Genomic DNA, 20,925 nt, shown 5'->3' on the forward strand with positions numbered 1-20,925 from the left:
CTTACTAATGTATGCATTTCTATAAATGTTGAAATTATTATTACAGTTAGTAATTAAACCTGCCAAATGTGTGACAGTTCCGGAATAGGAAGCTTCGATTTTGTGAAAAAGTTCTTTGCCACGGCACCTGAGAAAAAAAAAATAGAAGTAAGTAAAGTCCATTTACATTTTAATAAATATAATGATTATACTGTATACCCAGAATGAGAGACCCCAAGTCAGGTTGCAGACTTTTAAACTGGTGAGTGTAATACTCCCGCTGTTCCTCTGTAATCCTCCAGGGGTCATCATCGTCACACTCCTGTTCGTCTCCCCTGACTGTGGTAAAGGGGCGGTGTGTAGTATTTAATGCAGGGGTGTCAAACAGGCAACCCGCGGGCCGGATCAGGCCCGCTAAGGGATTATATCCGGCCCGTGAGACAACGCTGAGGGAAGCGCAAGAGAAAAACGAGGTGCAGGTTGAAATATCTCCACTTGATGTTACCAAAGCCAGGTGCCTCTCACAAATGTTGTACTTGTATTTCTCTCTATCTATCTCCCTACCTATCTTTCTCTTTCACTCTCTCTTTCTCTCTTTTTCTCTTTCTTTGTTCCACTTTGCCTCTTTCTCTCTCTTCCTTTTTCCATTTACTCTCTCTGTTTCTCTCCTCTCACTCTCTTATGCTTTCCCCTTCCCTCTTTCCCTCCTTCTCTAGTTCTCTCTTTTTACTTCTCTTTGGATTTTTTTGTAACTCTCTCTTTCCCCCTCTTATTATTATTTTTTTTAATTTCTTTTTGTTTTGTCACGGTCTCTTTCTCTCTCTCTCTCTCTTTGTTTGCTCCACCCTCTCTTTTTCTCTCCCTCTTAATCTCTTATTTGTTTCTGGAAGGTTTCTTCATTTTCCCCATGTTGAGGTTTTTGAGTTTTTCATTGCCCTCATGAAGGTTTTAGATCAGGGGATGGTATAATAATAGTCTGTGGTTTGCAATAATCTGTGGTCCGTGCAGCCCTTTGAGACTCTTTGTGATTAAAGGCTATACAAATAAACATGACTTTACTTGACTTCTCTCTCTTTCACTTCCTCTCTAATCTACTAGTCCGTCCCCCAAGAAAATGTTTGTTCTATCGTGTGGCCCCAGAGTTAAAATGAGTTCGACACCCCCGATTTTGTGCCTCCCAATGGTACTTTTAAAAAAATGTAGTTAAATAAAAAAACAATGATTTAAATAATAGGTCAAAATGAAAATCAACTACCATATCGATGTTAATGTTTATTAAAAAATCTTAGGTCGACAAATTTGTATTTCTTTTACATAGTGGAATCCCTACCTTGGGTTGCCGTCATAATTGTCCAGTGACTTGCTGCCACGCTGGGCCCTGTGGCACTGGTTTTCGTTCACATTAGACGATACAGTGCCATTAAATATTACACTCTGGAGCTTTAACGTTTGATTAATGATTTTGTACAGCGTCAGAGGATTATTCGATTGATTGCAATCTTAACGGGGATCAAATAAATCAACAAAAAGTAAACAGAAAGTTATCAATAGATTAAATTACCAAATTACACTCCCTGGAGCCAAGGGCATCGTTTTGGAATGGACGAATGGGATGTGGTCCAAACCGACATGGAGCGATGATTTTAATGGACTTTTAATGCCAATTTCTCCAGTACCATAAGTGTACCAATGTACCAAAGTATTTTGCAGATCCACAAATAAATTTACTATTCACATATGCGATTTCCAACCTTGGGGGTACATTTAAAACAACATGATTTTTAGATCTTAAGTGAATGACAATAGATTTGTGGATCTGATAATAATGTGTGTAGATATTTTTGGGACTAATCTCTCTCCATATAGGTATTGGGTAGACATAATTGTAACCTACATTTTCAGTTGCAGGAAGTTATTCCCATTACAATTTACCACTGGAAAATTCTCACTCCATTTTTTGCAACTCTGAAAAGTTGCCTGCCTAGCCATAAAGTTGCCTGCCCCATTTTTCACAACTTGAAACACAATAAGAGGACTAATACAAAAAAAATACAATTGTTGCAACGTAATAAAGATTGATAATCAGAATATATAACAGAACAACTCTTTAAAATCAAGTTTATTATAAATCTACTTATAACATTCATTGCATGTACATGACATAGTGTTTTCCATCTGCCATTAGTATGTTCTCATCTTCATCAATGCAATTCTTCAAGCGTCTGCTTCAAGCCAAGTGAATTCCGCTTTGAATGTACGTTTAGGTTTTGTAGCGTCATAAATCTTGTTAGCTCCTTTTGAATATTTCTTCTGGGGCTGAGCTTTTGGCTTAATTCCTAACCAATTATCCATTTTTTCTTGTGTTCTCTGTACGTCTACTTTGGAAAATGATATGCAAATGCACAACCTTATAACGCTCGGGAAAATCCGGAAGCACGAAGTTATTTAATGCAGGCTTCTGATTGGCTATGCAAATTGCCAAACGAACAGAAATTCCGAAATTTCCAAACCGAACAAAGATTTCGAAATCGTAATAAAGCAAACGTTTTATTTGATTTGAAATAAAAAAATAACGCTTTTTTTTTTCTTGAAAAAGTTTTCGGCCACCCGTACGGAGACGCTTTGAATGTTGTACGCCCGACGTAAAAGATGCATGCCCCGGGCGTCTGGGCAAGCGTTTGTTCAGACACTGCTATAATCAATACATAATCCTTGCACTTAAACACATTGCCCTGTTGAGGTGTACGATGCACCTGCCGTCTTTGGTGTGACCCGTAGAGGGCGATTGTGCCTCATAGGACAACACCATAAAACAAATGTCAGCTCCAATTAATCACTAAGAAAGACAAAATGCAATGGCAAAGCGAAGCCACCAGATTAAGTGTGTCAATGACATTTGAAGCAAACTTGTTTTTTCTTTTATTCATGTATTTTATGGTCTATGAAGTCAGTCTGTCGAGAAACATGGCAACAATTTTGGGCATTTACAGGCACTTCACCCAAAATTCAAGCATTTTCCATACCTTGAAAACACAACATTAGAAAATAAGTATCCCGTACAAACCTTGTATTATCAGATCACTAAAAAAGGCACTATGTCTCTACCAATGTAGAGAAATTATTGTTGTGTCCCCACCAAATATCACATAATCACTCAAAATATATAAAATATAATTAAATGCTCAATTTCCCCTCCAATGCCAAGACCAAACCAACGCCCTTAGTCGGAGCCAATGTAAAATTTATAAGAACTTCGCTTACCCATGTAAGATTCAGCCATCTGTCTTTCTTTCGGTGTGGAGTGCTGGTAGGTGTTATATGCCAATGGGGATCGAGGCGGCGAGCTAGCTGGCAGTGGCGCTGGCACCTCCTTCTCAAACAGAAACAACATAAATTCACAAACTTGAATATAAAGTCATATTTTTGAAACTCATCTTCAAGAACTACACCCCAAAAAACCCAAAGAACGTATTTCTCCCTAAAAATCATATAATCATTATCATTTTCTTTGGGGATTTTATTAGAGAGGCATTGTGTATTATTTAGATGGATAGATAGATAGATAGATAGATAGATAGATAGATAGATAGATAGATAGATAGATAGATAGATAGATAGATAGATAGATAGATAGATAGATAGATAGATAGATAGATAGATAGATAGATAGATAGATAGATAGATAGATAGATAGATAGATAGATAGATAGATAGATAGATGGATAGAGAGATAGATAGATAGATACTTTATTCATCCCCGCGGGGAAATTCACATTTCCAGCAGCATCCCTGTGCTGAGAAACAATACAATAATAAAGCAAGAAGAATACAATATACAAATACCGAATGTGACAGGCTTATACCCACTGTAGCGTGTTCTATAGAGTATCTAGATAGTGCTACACCGAATACATATTGCAATAAAATTCGGTAATATGCAATGTAGGGGGTGTGGTTTAATGTGGGCCTTTACTCTGCCTGGTGGAGTTAAAGAGCCTCATGGCATGAGGAAGAAAATATCTCTTCAGTCTGTCCGTGGTACAAGACAGTGACAGCAGCGTCTTCTAGTGGTAAGAAAAAGCCATTTTCATTTAAAAAAAAAACAAAAAAACCCAACAATATCAATTGGAGTAATACACATCCGCCATCTTGCTGCTTACAATACCCCCCAAAAAAACAACCTTTTGAAAAACAGCATAAAAATGGCAAAAAAAGGTGCGGTTTGGTCTCTTTGAATCTCCGTAGTTTGGTATCTTACTCGTGCTTTGTACTGCTCGTTTTCGGTTGGACTAAACGATACAGGGACATCTGATGGTCAAATGAGAAACACTATTTAAATAAATGTAAAAATGAAAGTCTAGCCTTAAAGGGTCTGAATCAGTAAGACATACATGTCAACCCTAAGTGACTAAAATGCGTAGAGGTAAAACTAAAGAAATATGAGCATTTTGTTAAGTGATTTTACTAACTAGGTTAAAAATACTTATTGTAAAACGGAACTGAAAGTGTTAGAAACCCATTCACTTGTCTTCGTGCAAGGATTGTTATATTTTAAGTATTCCTACACTTTGTGAAACTTCTTGTCATTAGGGTTAGGGTTGTTTAGGGTCTTTGTAATCATTGCTCGCTTTCTAAAGATACTGTACTTTCCAATTTGCAAGATAAAGATCTACAATGTGTCTTTTTTTGACAGTTGATTGTGCCATGTGCCATGTTTCAAGTTTTTGCAACAATGTCCAAACTCAGCTTTAGTCATCATAGAAACGAACCAATGTGCATGAGTGAGTAAGTAAACCTTCAATGAAACAAAATAAGATATCTCTTAAAAGGATTACAAAAACCCTTTTTTTCAATTGGGCACAGAACGTGTAGTGCTTCTCCCCACAATCATGGAGATATGTTCCAAAATATTCCACGCGCCTTTAATATGGAGAAATTAAATTTCAAAGTAAACAGTTTGACCTCACATTCCTTAGAGCTGTGACGTCATTGGATGACAATGAGAACACAAACAAAGCACATCCCGTTAAAAAACAAAAGGGCAAGTGTAGTAATTAGTGAATGCAAAGCACCCAATTCCGCTTGGAGTAATTGGAACTTTGCTTAGCGTGTCGCTAGAGGACTTTTGACTGTTTTGTCCAAGTTGCGCGCTTTGATCATCAAAGGGTAATTTTACCTGCCATCTTGTACAGTGTGCGTTCCTTTTTTACCTTCGCCTCTTTTTAAGTATTTGATTGTGACTTTTCATTTAGTGTTTTTCACTGCGTGTCTTGCAATTAATATAATATTGTCCATATGGTTACCCATTACTGAGCGGGCTCCCAAAAGCTTCCAGTTTTTTCTGGTTTAGGTTAGCCCTATTAGCAGTCAGCTAGCTGGGCGGCCAGCCTGCAGAGCTCATTGTTTTATCTATCTACAGGCTGGGTTCGTGTTGGTTCGTGGTAAGGTTTGTGGTAGTTTTTCGCAGTTGGCTCACACTAATCATGGCTGCTTACTGCGTGTTTTTGGTCAGCTACACTCCCATTTTTTCCACCGATCGGTCCTTTTTGGTCATTTATAGCACCCGGCTAGCCTGCCGTGTTTGTTGCCGTGGTAATTTTTGGTTGTTTGTTCCCTGTTATCCTGGCTGCCTACGGAATGCTTTTGGTCAGCCAGCCTCCTTTTTTCTGCCGATCAGTCCCGGTTGACCTTTTTTAGACGCCGGCTGGCCTGCCGTGTCCCGACTGGTTTAGTCCCTGTTAGCTCTTTTTGACAGTTTGCCTCATTTTGGCTGCTCCCCATTTATTGTACCATTGCGCACCCACCTGCGGCATTCTCCACAAAAACTACCAAAACTCACTAAATAACATGAAAACCAAATGGTGATTGTCTTGCGAGGGTGCTGGTGTTCTTCAGAGTTCAGGAAGTCAAAGACGAGTGTCTATAAAATGCACTATCTCTGAAAATAATTGGAATATACTAATGACATATGTACAGATATAATGCAAAAAACATTTTCTCACATTTTGTATGTTTTAGAATTCGGGTATCTAAGGAAAGCAAAAAAAGGAATACACATTCATTTCTTAATACCTTCGGATTGAAAATAAAATCGTATAGCATGACATCTATTTGCAAGGTACGAATCCATGTGAAGTCACGACAGCTTATTAACACTCAAACCGTTTTCGCAACGCTTCACAAGCGAAACATTTTGTCCTCGTCTAACCGCTACAAACGGAAACGCTTTTTGCTTTCATGGTCTTGCCAACAGGGAATCCCATTTGTGTTGTTAATCTTTGTTTTTGACGCAAAAATTGGCTGACATGCTAGAACTATGCCGTTTTATGGCTGAGCATGGAAAAAATCGGATAAAACCACTGACACGTGTAACAGTCAAAGTTCGGAAGTAATTAGTTATGTTTACTTTGTTACAGCTACTTAAAAACTTGATTATGTACTGCTGTAATACTAAAATTTGTCACTAGATGTTTTTTTTTAATTTCTTGAGTTTTTCCATTTATAATAGTTTATCCTTACAGTCATTAATATCTACCTCACTTTGTCATAATTTATGTGTGAAATTGTTTAACGGAATCTATGGTCAAGGCCAAATGACCTCTGTATACAACTGTTACAAAAAAATTAAAAGAACCAATTCAGCTAATAACTTCAGATTCATAAAATCTCAATATTGGAGGGTGTAGTTTAAATGAAAATTCTTGTATAAAAACAGAGCTGTGATCATAAGACTGTGCTGCAAGGAATTCAAATTACCTTCTGCTCAATACCCAGGTCCAAATTTCGGACCTTTTCAATTTGGGCCTCCATGCCCCCAGGCACATTGGCGGCGTATCTCATCTCTGGTTCAACTTTGATCCCCACAAATCTAGGAAGAGGTAGATCTGCAACATACAAAAAAAAATAGGAAGACTTAGTATTTGTGTCTGAGAGTTGGCTGCACTTTGAGTTTTTGAAAACCACCATGTAATAGTAGTGACATCATAGGGTGCACAGACACCAGGGTTCCTAGAGCTTACGGCAAGTAAGACCTTTTAATATTTTTCAATGCCTTTTGAAATCAAATTTAAGACCAAGTCCACAAAAAACAAAATTGAAACCAATTATAAAAGACACAAATATTCCTTGCACACAATACATCGTGCCTCGTACACATAGCACTGCTTATAGCCATGGCCAAAAACGTTTGTTGGTAGCCACTTCTAATTAAATTGACTCCCTCCCATGGTCCAAAGTAATTGCTCTGTCTGAAGTTGCTATGTGTACTGTGGGTAGACCCAAGAGATGCATCTGCCCTGAAAGGCCCGACTGAAACCACATCACCGATTTGATAGTTTTGGTATTGTGGTCACGCGATGTTGCCACGAAAGTAAATCGGTAAATTAATAAATTATAAATTAAATAAATCTTATTAGTGTGTTCACAATTTTTAAACTTTGAAAAATAGATTTAAGACATTTTAATGCCAATTAAGGCCTTATTTTTAGAATAATGAATTCAATGCCTTTTAAGACTTTTCAAAGATCTGCGGAAACCCTGAGACAGACAGTAGGTACAAAATCCTAGTTATATATGCCTTTTTTACTGACGACATTAATGACTATCTAAAAACCTTGACCTTATATTTTTGTAATTTTCAAAAATATTTAAAAAAGTGAAGTAATAAAGCTTAGTTTGAGGTGTCCTTAACAAGTTTGAAATTAAATATTACTTGAGGGTGCTGACATTACTGTCAGTCATCGTGCTGCTAGCCCCACAAAACATTAACCGCGACGACCGAGGGATCGGGCAGCACGGCAGCGCAGTGGTTAGCGCGTGTGCGGCACAGTTCTGAAGTCATGAGATTGAATTTTTCTGTGTGGAGTTTGCTTGTTCTCCCCATGCTTGCGTGGGTTTCCTTCGGGCACTCCGATTTCCTCCCACATTCCAAAAACATGCATGTCAGGTTAATTGGCCGGTCCAAATTGTCCCTAGATGTGAATGAGCGAGTGAATTGTATGTCTCTGGCAACTGGCAACCAGTTCAGGGTGTCCCCTGCCCACTGCCCGAAGATAGCTGGGATTGGCTCCAGCACCCCCGCGACCCTACTGAGGATAAGCGGTGCAGATAATGGATGGATGGATGGAACCGAGGGATCTCTACATTCTATTCGAAACATTATATGTTCTTAAACGCATGCTTTTCCCTTTATTTGACCTTGCTGCTACTTTTTATTTGTATTGTGCTGAATCTATTGTATATTTGCATGTGGGGAAGAAGAAGTAAATTCATCTGTGCTGTATGTTGTTCAGATAGTATAGCTGACAGTAAATTTGAAGTTGAAGTGTGACTGGCCAACCAATGCCTTCAATTGCGTTTTTAAACTAATTGGTGACAGCCCTGATCAACCGGAGCGCCTCTAAGTTGTGTAACCAGGTTCCGCCTCCAGATTATGCTTAAAGTAGTAAGTAATCTCTTGATCTACCAAAAAGACTTACTGGTGGCCGTGCTACGCAGGTGGACGGGTAGACCAGCCTGGGCTGCGGCCAGCAGCTTGAGCGCCGTGTAGAACTGAGCGGTGCCGAAATAGCCGGCACGCTTGGCGCCACACACTTCCGTCACCTGCCAACAAGACGAAAAAATCCACGTTACTAGCTAGGGATGCACGGTTTTGTTAAAAACCTAATTGCGATTTTCCAGACCAGTATTGCAATTTCTATGCATTTTTTTTCAAATGAATGAATGAAACTTTAGTTCCAACACGAGAAAACAAAACAAAAAAAAAAAAGTCAAAAAACAAAAACAATGTCAAAAAGGAATAGGAAAAAGCATATGCTTATTTGATCCTACCCCACATCCTTAATAATTGTGTCTTTTACTGTCTATTTACATATAACAATCACCTCAGAAATATACATATTTACATAAGTTTTGTGGATACACAGTCACTCCGTCATTATCATCATTATAATAGCCGACACCACCTTCACCGTCATTACAATTACTGTCTCCATCCATTCTCAGCATACTATATACCAGGGGTCGGGAACCTTTTTGACTCAAAGAGCCATAAAAGCAAAAAATATTAATTTTATTTTGGGAAAGAGCCACACCATAAATTATGAGACAAATTTACTAAATTGCTAAACCGGCGCCCCAGACAAAAGCTGTCTTCAGCACATTTATTTTTGATGATTTGATAAAAATTATGAAAAGAGAATAATGCCAGAGCCCCTGTCCCAAATTCAACAAACAGACCACTTTAAACTTGTCTCTTTCTTGCAATTACTCAAGATCGGTTAAACTCCTTTTGACCTTTTTTTTCATACATATTGGTTTCAAAACCAGATGCAAGCATTTATTTTGTAAAAACGTCACAACATTCTGAGAATAGGGAGCCTTATGTGCTTACCTTTGGCGAGAGATGGGAGGGAATGCTTGTACATTTTGCATAGCTCCACCCATCCCTCCCACTCACCCAATCAAATGACTAAGTTCTCTTCCGGTGTTTTGGCGTATTTACAGTTCTGTGGATTCATCATAAAGTATCTGAACACTGAACACAGATTATTTAGTGAACTTTTAAATAAAGGATTCTTTAGCGTTGTACAGCCAAAACGAGTTTTTTTTTTCCGCTTTTTTTGTGTGACACCTTGACTGTAAATTGTAGTGAAAAACGTGCCCTATATATACTGCGAAGTGTTACCTTTAATTTTAGCTTTTGTTTGGCTTTACGTGTACCTGATTAGGATAGACACCTTCGGTTTTGAACAAGATGGAGAAATTTTGCATGCAATCAAATTGGTCTCTGAGCCACAGATACTCATAGAAAGAGCCATATATGGCTCGCGAGCCATAGGTTCCCGACCCCTGCTATATACGAACAGTATCTACTATAATAGTAATAATTCTCATTGGTGCTTATGGTGACAATTGACTGCGATGTGGTGTGTGTTTTCCGTCATACGTGAACTTGCTGCCTTAGGGGGTTGAATTTGATTTTTTTTTTTGGTGAGTACTTAACACTTGGATGCATGACCTCCCAGTACATACGCGGAAAACTGGTCGGTAGCCAGGACTGGGAGAGCAAGACGTGGTAGGGGTCGGAAACAAGTTGTAAGTCAGGACGAGAGAGCAGACGTGGTCGGGATCAAAAACGGGTCGTAAGTCGAGACGGGAGAGCAGACGTGGTCGGGATCAAAACAGGTCGTAGCGCAGGGGTGGTTAACCGGGTCCTGGAGAGCCGCACGTCCTGCATGTTTTGGTGGTTTCTCTCCTCCAATACAGGTGATTCAAATCACCTGGGTTGTTATGAAGCTCTCACAAAGCCTGCTAACAAGCTGAAAATTGGGGTCACCTGTGTTGGAGCAGAGAAATCTCCAAAACATGCAGGACGTGCGGCTCTCCAGGACCGCGTTAGACCCCTGTCGTAGCGGGAGACAAACAGGAGCAAAAAAACAGGACAGGCGTGAGTTAGGGTCAAAAAAAGGCTTGCCTAGTATACACGGAGATTCGCAGACGGACTGACAACAGGGGATTGACAGGACAGTCGGTTGGCGCCAAATCAAACATCACAAATTAAAAGACATGGTGGAATTTTAAGATTCTCAAATTGTGATTTTCAAATTATACTTTTCTGAAGAATTCAATTTTGGAAGAAAAAAAAGAAAACCTTGTGATTTTCAGACAGATAATAAAGGGACATTCTGTATTTTGAAATGAAATGAAATGATCTGCATTTATATAGCGCTTTTCAAGTCAATGACTTCCCAAAGCGCTTTACAATGTGCTCCACATTTCCCAATAGCGGCCTTGCAGCCATGTAAGGCGCTAACCTGCTTATTGGGGGTATTAGGGGTTCAGTGTCTTACCCAAGGACACTTCGACATGTAACACGGACAAGCCGGGATTCGAACTGGGATCCCTTGATCCCAAGACGACCGCTCTACCTCCTGAGCTACTGCAGCCCTTATTAAGCACTCGCAAGTGTTTAATAAAAACCATAATACATTAAAGAGCTGATTGATTTGAATACTATGCAAAAAATACATAAACTATCACACAAATCTGCATTTTATAATAAACGAGTAGATTGAGGAATTACTATTTTATTTTAGATAACTTGAGACTCACCTAGAGGGAGCTGACATGATTGTCCGCCATCTTAAAGACCAAAAAATTCACGAAAGACCAAAAAATGAAAAGACAAATGGTGCCGCTTGGTCACTTTTGAGTTTTTTGTATTTCCCTTGTTTTTTTACTTTTCAGTTGCACGACACAATACAGGAAAAATTAACAAAAAGGAGAAAAAAAACATTGTCATTTTTAAACGGACATCAAAGAAGTTCACCCAAATCCGTAATAGTTTTCTTTTAAAATTTGATAATATTATAATATGAGAATTTAAAAAAGAACGACTAATGTTACAAACGATCTGTATAATCTATTTAAAAAAACATTACCATTATTTAATAATTGCCGCTGCGTATGATATAACTTACAGAGGCACTAGTGTAATTTTCATTTGAAACACAACACTTTTTACCTGAAGACCAAGCTATTACCAGAGCTAACGCCATCAACAAAAACAATTTCCACAACCTGTTTTCTAACATGATTAGGATACAGACAACATGGAGCCCACCAAGCCACTGCTCTGTCCGGCTACAGGGTCACAATAACTTCATTATGTCCGCTCATGAAAGGTTAATAAAGTTCATCCTCTCAACTGGAATGTGATTCGGGAAGTGGGATTTGTCGCTGAAGACTTTAAGACTGGATTTACACAACAGGTCATGATGCCCAAATCCGGGGTGGTGCTTTAAATCATGCGACGGAGACTTCGAATTGTATCAGAATTGCTTAATTCTATGCAGAATAAGCAGTGGACCGTCATTTTTGTCTTGTGCAAAATTGGGAAATGGATTGAAATTAACTGAAAAAAATTGACCGCTAAATGGTGTGTAAAATTTAACACATGTATGTCAAACTTTATTATGTTGTCGACAAAACAATTCTGAGAGAAGCCCAAGAGAAACATAAGCATCGAACAATGACTTTCAGTTTAAAATATGTCCATAAGATGTCACAAAATCTATGTGCCATTCTTAAAACTCTATTTGTTGACTACCATTAATCAACAAGATAACGTTGAAGAACCCCATTCTGTTGTTGTTTTACTTCAAATAAGAGTCAATACGAAAAATGTAAAAAAAAAGGACATTAAAAAAAAAAACCTTCGTGGGTGTCTTTGCTGAAATTTAAGGAAGCATTAGCGCCTTTGTATAGATATGAATTGTTAATTGTTTGCTTTTCACTATGATCACCAATGTATTGGTTTATCTCGTTTATAAACAAAACAATGAGGTGACTCAAAATGTTGGTGATGATGGTGAAAACCAAACAAAACCTAAATAAAGGGTTATATAATCACATAAGAATACAAAACAGACATGTTCTGAACATATCATAGTTAGGGCAGACAAGTGGGAGCTTGATGCTGGAGGCATCTGGCTCAAGCTCCCATGCCTTATCTTTTTAATGAACAGATCAGGACGCTTAGCAATGGGTGGCCCTGCTACCTGGGGGTGCACGCCCTACATCAGCAGGTCCAAATATACTTTGTATGATGGACAACACACACGTTGAAAATTATAGTTACTATAATACTATAGTATGCTGAAAATGTATGGAGACAGCAAGGATGATATTGATAAAGGTAAAAATAGTAATGGTGATGACAATGATGATGAAGTGACTCTGCATCCACAGAACTAATGTAAATATGTATATTCATGAGGTGTTTGTTACATATAAATACGGTACACAAGAGATCTAGCTGTAAGACACAATTGTTAGGAAAGTCTGGGGAAAGGATTAAATAGGTATATGCGTCTTCCTATTATTTTTCGGACATAAACATCAACATGGTTTTTGTTTTTTTTTTTTTACTTGGACCGGAACTGGAGGAGAACCCAAATGCGTGATGTTTCTCACACAACCTTTTATTTTACGGAAAATGGGGCAGTCATGCAGGTTAACCCAAACGCCAGTGATCCGGCGATCATTGGGCGGAAGACGTAAGGCAACAGTCTGGCATGGAATGACAGGAAGCCAAAGGCCGACAAGATCGATACCAATTGCACGAGCAGATATCACACAGATGGGGTCGATACCGGACAGGACTGAAAAGACAGGGTTGATATCAAAACTGGAGACCAATATTAAACAGGACAAAATAGACAGGAACAATACCGGACAGGAAATACCAACAGGGAACCGGACAGAGACAAAACCCACGTCTTGCGGGAGCAGAGGTTCGTTGACGGACTGACCATGGGTGAGTGAGAGCACTGAGCTTAAATAGAAGGGAAGCCAATCTGTCAACGAGCCGCAGCTGCAGCACAGTGGGGCCAATTGTGCGCCATGGCAACCGTGACAGTTTTATCATGTTCGAAACCATCATTCATTAATTTATTTATTCATCTATTCATTCATTCCTTCATTTAAATCCAACACCGAAGTTACCATATTCAGGCGAATATTATAATGAAGAAATGAAAAGCCGAATGACTTTTAAATCATTAAATCAAATCAATTAAATAAGTATTTGTGTGATATTTTTATCACTTTCCAGTTAAATCAAAATTAAAGGGAAATTAATTCAATTGTTGTTTTGCTTTTTTATTTTTTTTCTAATGCACGTTTATAAAAACTACACAACGTTAAATCTTAGTGAAGGAAAACGATATTGAGGACAAAGAAGCTCAATAATTGTTTTATAATCAAATTTTACAACCCTGAATCATAATTTAATTGTTTGCCTACCAAAAGACCCGTAGCCTTTCGGGTAAGGCAATCTTTTTATGACGTTAATTTACAACGTGGCCGCCGAAATAAATGAGTTAAACCCCTGGTTTAGTGCCTCTCAGTGCTGAAAAGATTTATTAATTCCTTCCACTAAAAAAAATAGATTTAAAGATAGGCGAAAATACATTAACTATTATATAAACATGTAATTGTAAAAACTTGCAAGAAGAATGTTGCATTAATGAATCTGTCAGTCTGCCATCTTGCTGCTATGGGTAGCCCCCAAATCCCCAAACCGTTTGAAAGGGCGGCCCAGTAAAGGAGAAGAAAATGGTGCAGTATGGTCACTTTGAGTCTCCGTAGTTTGTATTCCTCTTGTGATTTTCCACCTGTTTTTGATTGCGCTACTCAATACGACATCCAGTGGTCAAATAATACAAACAGTCACTTTAAAGTCATCGTGCAGGTCGCCAAAATGGAAAAACTGTGACGGAAAAGCCGCATTTGCAATTGGGAGAGCAAGAGTCAAGTAGCACGCTTCCTGTCTGAGGCCCGACTGGCCCGCTGTCAATCAACTTTCGGACTGCAGAAAGCAGGAAGGAAGCCGCATAAGCTCCGTGCCAAAATACCGTGCAGGAGGAAGCCTAACGACATAATAGCGTACAAATGTGTTCATGCATCCTGATGCCTTAGCTAAAAAACTCCAAAAACAGTGACGACACGCTTCACCTAGCAAAGCCTTTATGAGAAAAAAAATGCTACCAATCAGTCAAAAATACAATCAGAGGAATTTAGTTTAAAAAAATGAGTATACTGTATTAACAAAATACAGTGTTTCGAAACATGTGGTATAATTTGAATATAAGTATCCATCCATCCATCCATCCATTATCTTCCACTTATTCTGGGATTGGGTTGCGAGAGCGACAGCTGGGAAGCCCAGAACTCTTTATCCCCAGCCACTTCATCCAGCTCATCTGCTTGGTTCCTGAGGCGCTCCCAGACCAGCCTAGAGACATAGTCTCTCCAGCGTGTCTTGTCGTGCCCGGGGCCTCCTGCCTGGGGGGACATGCCCGGAACACCTCCCAAGGGAGGCGCCCAAGAGACATTCTTATCAGATGGCCGAGCCACGTGAACTGGCTCCTCTCCATGCGGAGGAGCAGTGGCTCTACATTGAGTCCGTCCCGGATGACTGAACTCCTCACCTTATATCTAAGGGAGAGCCCAGCAACCCTGCGGAGGAAACTCATTTCAGCCACTTGTATCAGAGATCATATTCTATCTGTCATAACCCACAGTTCATGACCACAGGTGAAGATAGAAATGTAGATCGACCAGTAAATCGAGAGCTTTGCCTTTCGGCTCAGCTTCCTCTTCACCACGACCGACAGGGTCCTTGGGGTGCCGATCCCCGGCTACAAAAACTAGCTTTTGGGACATGGAATGAATATAAGTAATTAACTATTATAAATGAATGCATTTCCCTGTACTAACCCACAAGCATATAGTCTTTATATATAATGAAAAAAGTAACCTGGTACAGACTGTTAACCAAGATATGCTCTAGCATGTTTGGAAAGCGCTGGATTACCAACGTACTGAATATTTGTGAAATCATTCACATAATCCACATGCTTTTGGATTTTTCACTCCTATTTCGAATCATAAACCTTAGGATCTTCAAAATTATTACCCTTAAGTTAATTTGTCTTTTCATGTACTTTCTCTGATATCTACATCTCAAAAGCTATAAAATGTTTTCAAACACTCTGTACAATGGCTAGCCTGATAGCAATTCTAAGCTGTTTTATGGTGCGTGATAAAAGGTATAACCAAATACAGTGATCAAACATCACATTTAGCTTAAGCTACCTTGCGTGGTGAGCACGAAAGGCTGAAAAGAACTCTGTTGAGAGATTAGCTGAAGCAGCATAGAAGATTTAGCTGGGAAAGCTAACCAGATCGGCTTGCAGTGGGAACTAGTACAAGCTAGCAAGAGCAAAGAAAAAGGGAGAGAAAATGTGGTGATCAAGATCACCTGCAGGCACAAAAAAAACTCATGCAGGCAACACTTTATTTTGGGGGCAAATGTTCTTCTTGAAGATTCTGTAGTAGAAGTCAGCTAGTATAATAAAATGTGATTTTGCTTAACCTTTTATTATACTATATCTGTTGCGGTGATAGAATATACTTTAGGGGAAACAATATTGAAATTAACGTTTTTTTTTCCATCTCATGGTGCAAAAATATCACACACACTGGCCCTTTAAACTTTTGCCATAGATTTGGATGGTTTATTTATGAATTGGTATTGAGGGGAAATGAATATCTAACATTTATGTTATGAAGAGGAATCCGCTTTTACCTTACCCCGTGTGTGCATTTATATCTAAGTTTTAAGGCAAATCAAGTTGATGTTTTTATAGCAGAATATTCTGGGCACAAATGAGGTACAGAACAACGGCTGTAAGTGTGTGTGAGTGCACATTCAAAATGGCTGTCAATTACTTTTATACTGAAAGAATAGTCCATGAGTCAAAACGAAACTTTAAGGAAATAGCAAATGGCGGTCAAACACTCTTTCATTGATATCGTTATCCGAAAAATCTAAGCTTTGAGGGAAATGAAACATAAATAAAGTGTAAGGGGAATTTTTTCCATTTAAACATCCCTTTTCGAGCTACAAAATAAAACTCAACTGAAACGATGGAGAACCTAAATAATATCGACTGAATAAATTTATAAATTAAAAAGTCAAATCATTATGACCTAATAAATGAATAAATGAAGAAGTTAATTAACGATATCTAAAAAAAAGATAAAGAAGTTACCAATCTATTAATTTATACATTTTTCTCGTGTCTTATACGATTTACGGCAAATTAGAAAAAAATGATATATATGTTTTTTCAACTGATACTGCTTTGCCCATTTAGGCTGCAAACTGGATTGTATCGGTCACTAGTAGCAGAAGCCAACGTCATCGTAGATTGCTAATAATCTCGCAGTATTCTACATAATCTGGCTTGCTGTGAGTAAAAAGGTGCCGCGTTGTGTTTGTAACGTTTAATATCGCTCAATAAGGGTAATTGCAATCATTATGAGGGAGTTATTGGCTTAAGTTGCCAGGTATGGAGATATGACTGAAATAACAGGTGACAAATAAAGAAATATACAACCCTGACCGGATATATGGAGTGACACATGAAAATTTTACAATTACAATGGGACTGAATATATTTTTGCGATATATTGTTTGAAGTACACACATGGAAATTGTTGGATTGATAAAAGCATTAGGTGAACACTGTGTGGAGTTGGGTCGCTTTGGGAGTCTTGTGTCATCATTGCAGCCACAGTCATCTCGTTAACATGCAAGAACGTGCATTTCTAAGACCCGCTCGAATAAACTATACATCTTTTGGCGGGTTTGAGTTGGCTTTTAAACTGTATTTGAAGCACATTTGTTTACTTTCACCATTTTCAGGGATGATCATGACTTGACACTCCAGCATCCTCCCTACCCCTTATTCCTCCTGCCTAATGGGTTCTGCCCCGAACAACTTTGCTGAAAGTAAGATAAAAGTAGAGAGGCACAGTGGAAAATGAAGCATAAGGAGCCCAGTTTTGGCATTGTTAACACATAAATAATCGAGAAAATATTTACCCCTCAACTTTTCAGGGACACCTCAAACCACGCACCCCGCCTTTAAAGTAATAAACACAATATATAAAGTAGGAATTGTCCAAAGAATATTTTCCTAATAATTTCACTACAATGCTTCTAACAGAACCTTTTTGCAGAATATCCGAGTTACCATTTTTCTTCAAGGTAAGCGGTTGGAAGCGCCGTTTTTGAGGTTTGAGGAGTGCCTCTCTGCACGGAGGTCCCCCCCCCCCCCCCCCCCCCCCCCACCACCCTCCAAATGCGAGCTCACCTTGTGCAGCACGTCTGGAGGCAGCTGGGACGCCTTGAAGAGTTCTGCTACCTTGGAGGAGGATAGCTGCTTCCTGGAGGGATCCAGGCACAGCCCGTGCAGACTCGAATAGAACCGTTGTTCGTGCTCTTGCACCGGAATCACGCCTCCGGTAAATACCGCTGCAGCCACTGGACCGTCGTCCCAGCCGCCGCCTTCCTGCTCCATTTGCCGGCTCCTGACCACCAACACAGCCGGGCTACAACCGAGACTTCATGCTGCATACAAGTCAAGCTGACGATCAATCACCGCCTGTTGGCCAGCATGATGAAATAAAGCTGCAGTGCCCCACTACAGCCGCAGGGGACGCTGCAACCCATTTTTTTGTTCTTAGACCGATTTTGTAATCCGGGGGGTGTGGAACTTCATTTATTTGGGGGACGTTGGAGTTCAGGTCTGGGTGAGATTAGGCCAAAACAGCCTTTCCACAAGAAAATATCCAGTCAAGGAATTCTACTGTTATCAAAGATTTTTTTTCTTGTTTACACACAATAATAAGATCTTCAAAAAAAGGACGATGGAATCATTTAATAAAATGAATTACTCCATGGGCAGAATGGTGAATGGGTGGTTGGCTCGCAACTCCATGGTGCAGAGGTCTAGGATTCAATACCGACTACAGCAGCCTCCCCGTGTGGAGTTTGCATGTTCTCCCCGTGCTTGTGTAGGTTTTCCTCTAGGTTTCCTCCCACATTCCAAAAACATGCATGTCAGGGTAAATAGCTAGTTCACATTGTCCCTAGGTGTGAATGGCCGAGTGAATGGTTTTCTGTCCCTGTGTGCCCTGCAACTGGCTGGCAACCAGTTCAGGGTGTCCCCTTCCCTCTGCCCGAGGATAGCTGGGATGGGCTCCAGCACCCCTGCGAGTGAGGATAAGCGGTGCAGAAAATAGATGGACTTACTTCATTTCAAATTGGGAAGTAGATGATGATGCACACCAACTTGGATTAAACGAACGGAATTATAAAGGAAAAAAAAAAAAATTGTGGTGGTAATGAAGATAGAAAATGCCAACAATTCCAACATTTTAAAATTCTGCAATGGAGAAAATCCTGTGAGAATAAACTAGTAATGAATGAACCCATAACTTGAGTGAGTTGAATATACAAAAATCCATATCAAGGTGGGGGCCTAAAAATATCATCCCAGGGTCCGGAAATGGCCCCTGGGCAGAAAGTTTGGGACCCCTGGTTTAAAAAGACACTATGTTACGTTTAACCCTTACATGTTGCTGTATTGATGAGTGCAACCAAAGTTGCAAGAAAAAAATCTGCCAAGACTCAGAGACCAAACCGCACCATCTTGCTTCTCATTTTCTGGCCAAGGTTTTTTTTAAGGTTTTCAGTTTTGGGGGCTACCAGTAGAGGCAAAATGTCCTGGACCATCATGTTAGCTTCTACAGGTGAACCTCATATTATGTAGAAAAAAATCTAAATTTCCAGACCTAAGAATATTTCTAAAAATGCACGTTACTACGATATTTCATGTAACTTTGCTTACTATTTGTATCTTTTATTATTATGATTAGAATTATTATTATTTTTTAATGCTAGGTGCTAAAATTATACACAATGTCCCTTTAAAAAATCGGAGTGTTTACCAAAACATGACCAAAGCACTCAAATGTTACATAACAATTCATGCATTTTACTTTCTAACAGATTAGCTATCAAATGGATCAATGATTGAATGAATGAATGGATGAATCAATCAATCAACCAATCAATTAATTAATTAATCTATCATAACAAAAGCACTGTATTTTATTTTCTCTTTTTGGATACTCACACAAAAAATAGAATTATCCTCCACTTTAAATGATGATTTATGCGTAAGGCCTAAGTGTGTATTATTTGAGCACAGCGAAGCAGCAAGTTGCAAGACAAATATGGCAGCGACCTTAGGTAGGGATTACACCATGTAAGAGAAATATAAGTTGTCGATTTATGATTATTTAATAGAACTTATTGGTATAAACGTTTATGTATTTGTGCCCAGTATTCAAATCAATGTTTTTTTTTTTTACTGAATTAAAGTTTTTTCAACCACTAGGAGGCACTAAATATACACATTGTCCCTTAAATTGTGCATCATCAGAATCTGCAACTGATAAAGGCCAAAGGCATATGGATGTGATGATGATTTTGTCCTGAGTCTTCTGTAAAAGACTGCTGCTCTCATGCGTTCAGTGAAGAAACTGCAGGCCCGTCCTCCTTTTATTTCGACAATAACTTACTTATGATGTCACTGACTTCACTAAAATCGAATGGAAAAACACTAGACACTATTCATTGCTGTTTATTGTTTTTGGTCACGAGGGATCTCAAAGTTTAAGCGGGTGTCAGCTTGATTGTAAATATGATTTTATAGTGGTCGTCTTGCACAATCTGGCTGCTATAAAAACAAGTAATGAGAGAAAAGATGTACCATGTGTACGCAAGAAGGAAGCCCGTTTTGCTGTTTTGTTGTTATGTTTGTTGGACGCAAATGTGGCCTCTTTCATTTGTTGACAATGATTAACAGCCTCACAATGGCTCGAATGACAATATGACAGCCTTTTGAAATTGGTTTGCTCCTACTCGGGTACTCGACCCGCACGAAATGTTGTTCTTTTTCAACTGAGTGATATGAAATGCCAAAAATGACAATGTCATGAGTAGCAAGAATATTGCCATACTCTCACCCCATGTAAATATGTTCAAATTAATTTTCGTGACAATTTATATTACTCATTCTATTGTCGCGTAGTCTAGTCTACATAGTATCTCGCCGGTTAACTGTTTTATTGGGAAACTGAGGGCTCAAAATACAAAAAAAAAAGCGAAATCGAAAAAAGCGAATTAAGTCAAAATTACAGTGCATGAAGGTAAAAATTCAAGGGTTCCCCTGACGTTGTGTTCTAAATGCAATATTTTGAAGTCAAGGTCGAAGTAGAACAAAGTTGACTAAAGTCAGTAGTTGTTATAGAACCGGCTTCTCCGGCTCAGCTCACTCAAAGGAACCGGCTCTTTCGGGTCGTAAATGGCTCTTCAGGTTGTTTTTGCTTCTTTCATCCCTATATGACCAAATATTATGTAAAGTTATGCACAGAATGACTTAAAGGAAGCGGGAATAGAAAAAAAGAAAACAATACCGAAATGAAGAAGTAGTGTAAAGCTGAGGAAAAAGAAACAAAAGGAAG

The 20,925-nt window shown here is 39.0% G+C and overlaps 1 protein-coding gene across 4 annotated transcripts in view; it reads right to left on the reverse strand.

Moving 5' to 3' along the window:
* reps2 (RALBP1 associated Eps domain containing 2) overlaps positions 1-18,016 on the reverse strand; it is a 35,978-nt gene extending 17,962 nt beyond the window's left edge. The window contains exons 1-6 of one of the 4 annotated variants that reach the window (XM_088350287.1): positions 17,706-18,016; positions 8,457-8,580; positions 6,736-6,863; positions 3,241-3,352; positions 199-318; positions 64-127 (exon numbers count right to left, since the gene is read on the reverse strand). In XM_088350287.1, coding sequence (XP_088206413.1) covers positions 64-127; positions 199-318; positions 3,241-3,352; positions 6,736-6,863; positions 8,457-8,580; positions 17,706-17,912 — 755 coding nt within the window. In that variant the 5' untranslated portion in view covers positions 17,913-18,016. The remainder of the gene's footprint in view (positions 1-63; positions 128-198; positions 319-3,240; positions 3,353-6,735; positions 6,864-8,456; positions 8,581-17,705) is intronic. The other 3 variants (XM_088350288.1, XM_088350289.1, XM_088350290.1) reach the window with 3 other exon arrangements.
* Positions 18,017-20,925: the final 2,909 nt, after the last annotated feature.

The sequence above is a fragment of the Urocampus carinirostris genome, chromosome 12, assembly GCF_059441175.1.
Source record: "Urocampus carinirostris isolate Australia breed hairy pipefish chromosome 12, RoL_Ucar_1.0, whole genome shotgun sequence".
In the NCBI taxonomy this organism is placed as follows: Eukaryota; Metazoa; Chordata; class Actinopteri; order Syngnathiformes; family Syngnathidae; genus Urocampus; species Urocampus carinirostris.